Source organism: Tupaia chinensis, unplaced genomic scaffold, assembly GCF_000334495.1.
Source record: "Tupaia chinensis unplaced genomic scaffold, TupChi_1.0 Scaffold143574_1, whole genome shotgun sequence".
NCBI lineage: Eukaryota > Metazoa > Chordata > Mammalia > Scandentia > Tupaiidae > Tupaia > Tupaia belangeri.
Genome location: NW_006203419.1, coordinates 1,992,877 through 1,993,952, shown reverse-complemented (window position 1 = coordinate 1,993,952; position 1,076 = coordinate 1,992,877). Strand labels below are relative to the sequence as shown.

At 61.4% G+C, this 1,076-nt stretch overlaps 1 protein-coding gene across 1 annotated transcript in view; it reads right to left on the bottom strand.

Moving 5' to 3' along the window:
* Window positions 1-1,070, bottom strand: part of CDC25B (cell division cycle 25B) — a 9,511-nt gene extending 8,441 nt beyond the window's left edge. Inside the window, exons 1-2 of the mRNA XM_027766467.1 lie at window positions 840-1,070; window positions 1-31 (exon numbers count right to left, since the gene is read on the bottom strand). The exon at window positions 1-31 is cut by the window's left edge and continues 100 nt beyond it. Coding sequence (XP_027622268.1) covers window positions 1-31; window positions 840-1,039 — 231 coding nt within the window. The 5' untranslated portion in view covers window positions 1,040-1,070. The remainder of the gene's footprint in view (window positions 32-839) is intronic.
* Window positions 1,071-1,076: the final 6 nt, after the last annotated feature.

Genomic DNA, 1,076 nt, shown 5'->3' with positions numbered 1-1,076 from the left:
CCTGCTTCCCACTTGCCTCTTTGGAGTCTCCCTGGGAAGGATGCAGGGACCCAGGCAAGGAGGTAACCGTGGGGCTCAAGGGTTGGCTGGCCCATGCTCCCACCTGTCGCCCAACCTGGGAGGTCCCATCCATCCTTTGCACTGCCCCAGGGAAATGATGGCACCAGGGGTCTGACCCTTTCCTCAGGTCAAGGGAAAAGTGTCTTCTCTTTGTTGGTTGGCCTCCCAGGTGCAGGGGGAGGGTAGCCCAGGATGGGAGCTAAGGGGCTGGGCCCAACAGAGCAGCCCTAGAGACCTCCTAAACTCCTCAGGCCCCCATTCATTCTCTGCTTTCATGGTGGAAGGGCTAAGACATGGGTCTCTTATTGCTGCTGAGACAACCCAGCTTGAAGCCTGCAGGTTTCCTTAGAGAGCAGGATGGGCTTTTGATCCCTTAATCCTAGGGATAGAAGTGGTGGGACTTGGAGTTGTGACAAGCCAACCACTCTACCATCCTCATGTCCTCCCCAGGATCCCTTTCCTGGGGCAAAATGGTGGCTTGAGTTGGGCAGAGATTAGGGTGGCTCCGTGGTGGAGGCACAATGAGGAGAGAAAGGTCACAGAGGCTTGTGCAGACCTAGAGCAGGTTGCCTGGAGGGTGTGAGGGGCACAGCCCCGGTCTCACTGCCCTCTCCCCTGGGACCCCTGAAGGAGGAGCAAGGGCATCCCTCTGTTTTGCCCGGGGCATCTCCCCACCCAAGCCACCTCTTATATTCAGCTCCCATTCCCGGTCTCCCAGGAGGCTCAGGACCTTACTTTGGGCCCCTCACCCCACGCCCAACCTCCTTGGGGTGTCCTACCTGCCCAGTCCGGCGAGGTCATGCATGGTCCGGGTGAGAGTGGTGACCGGCGAGGAAGCGGCCGCGCGCTCCGGGGACCCCAGGAAGCCATGAGATGTCAGCCGGAGGCCTGGAAGGTGGCCTGGACGCTGGACGCCAGCACGCACACTAGCCGGACTGAGAGTCGAGGTCAGCGCGGGCTCCGGCTGGGGCACCTCCATCGCGACGGGGTGGCCAGAAGGGTGGCTGGGGGGGCAG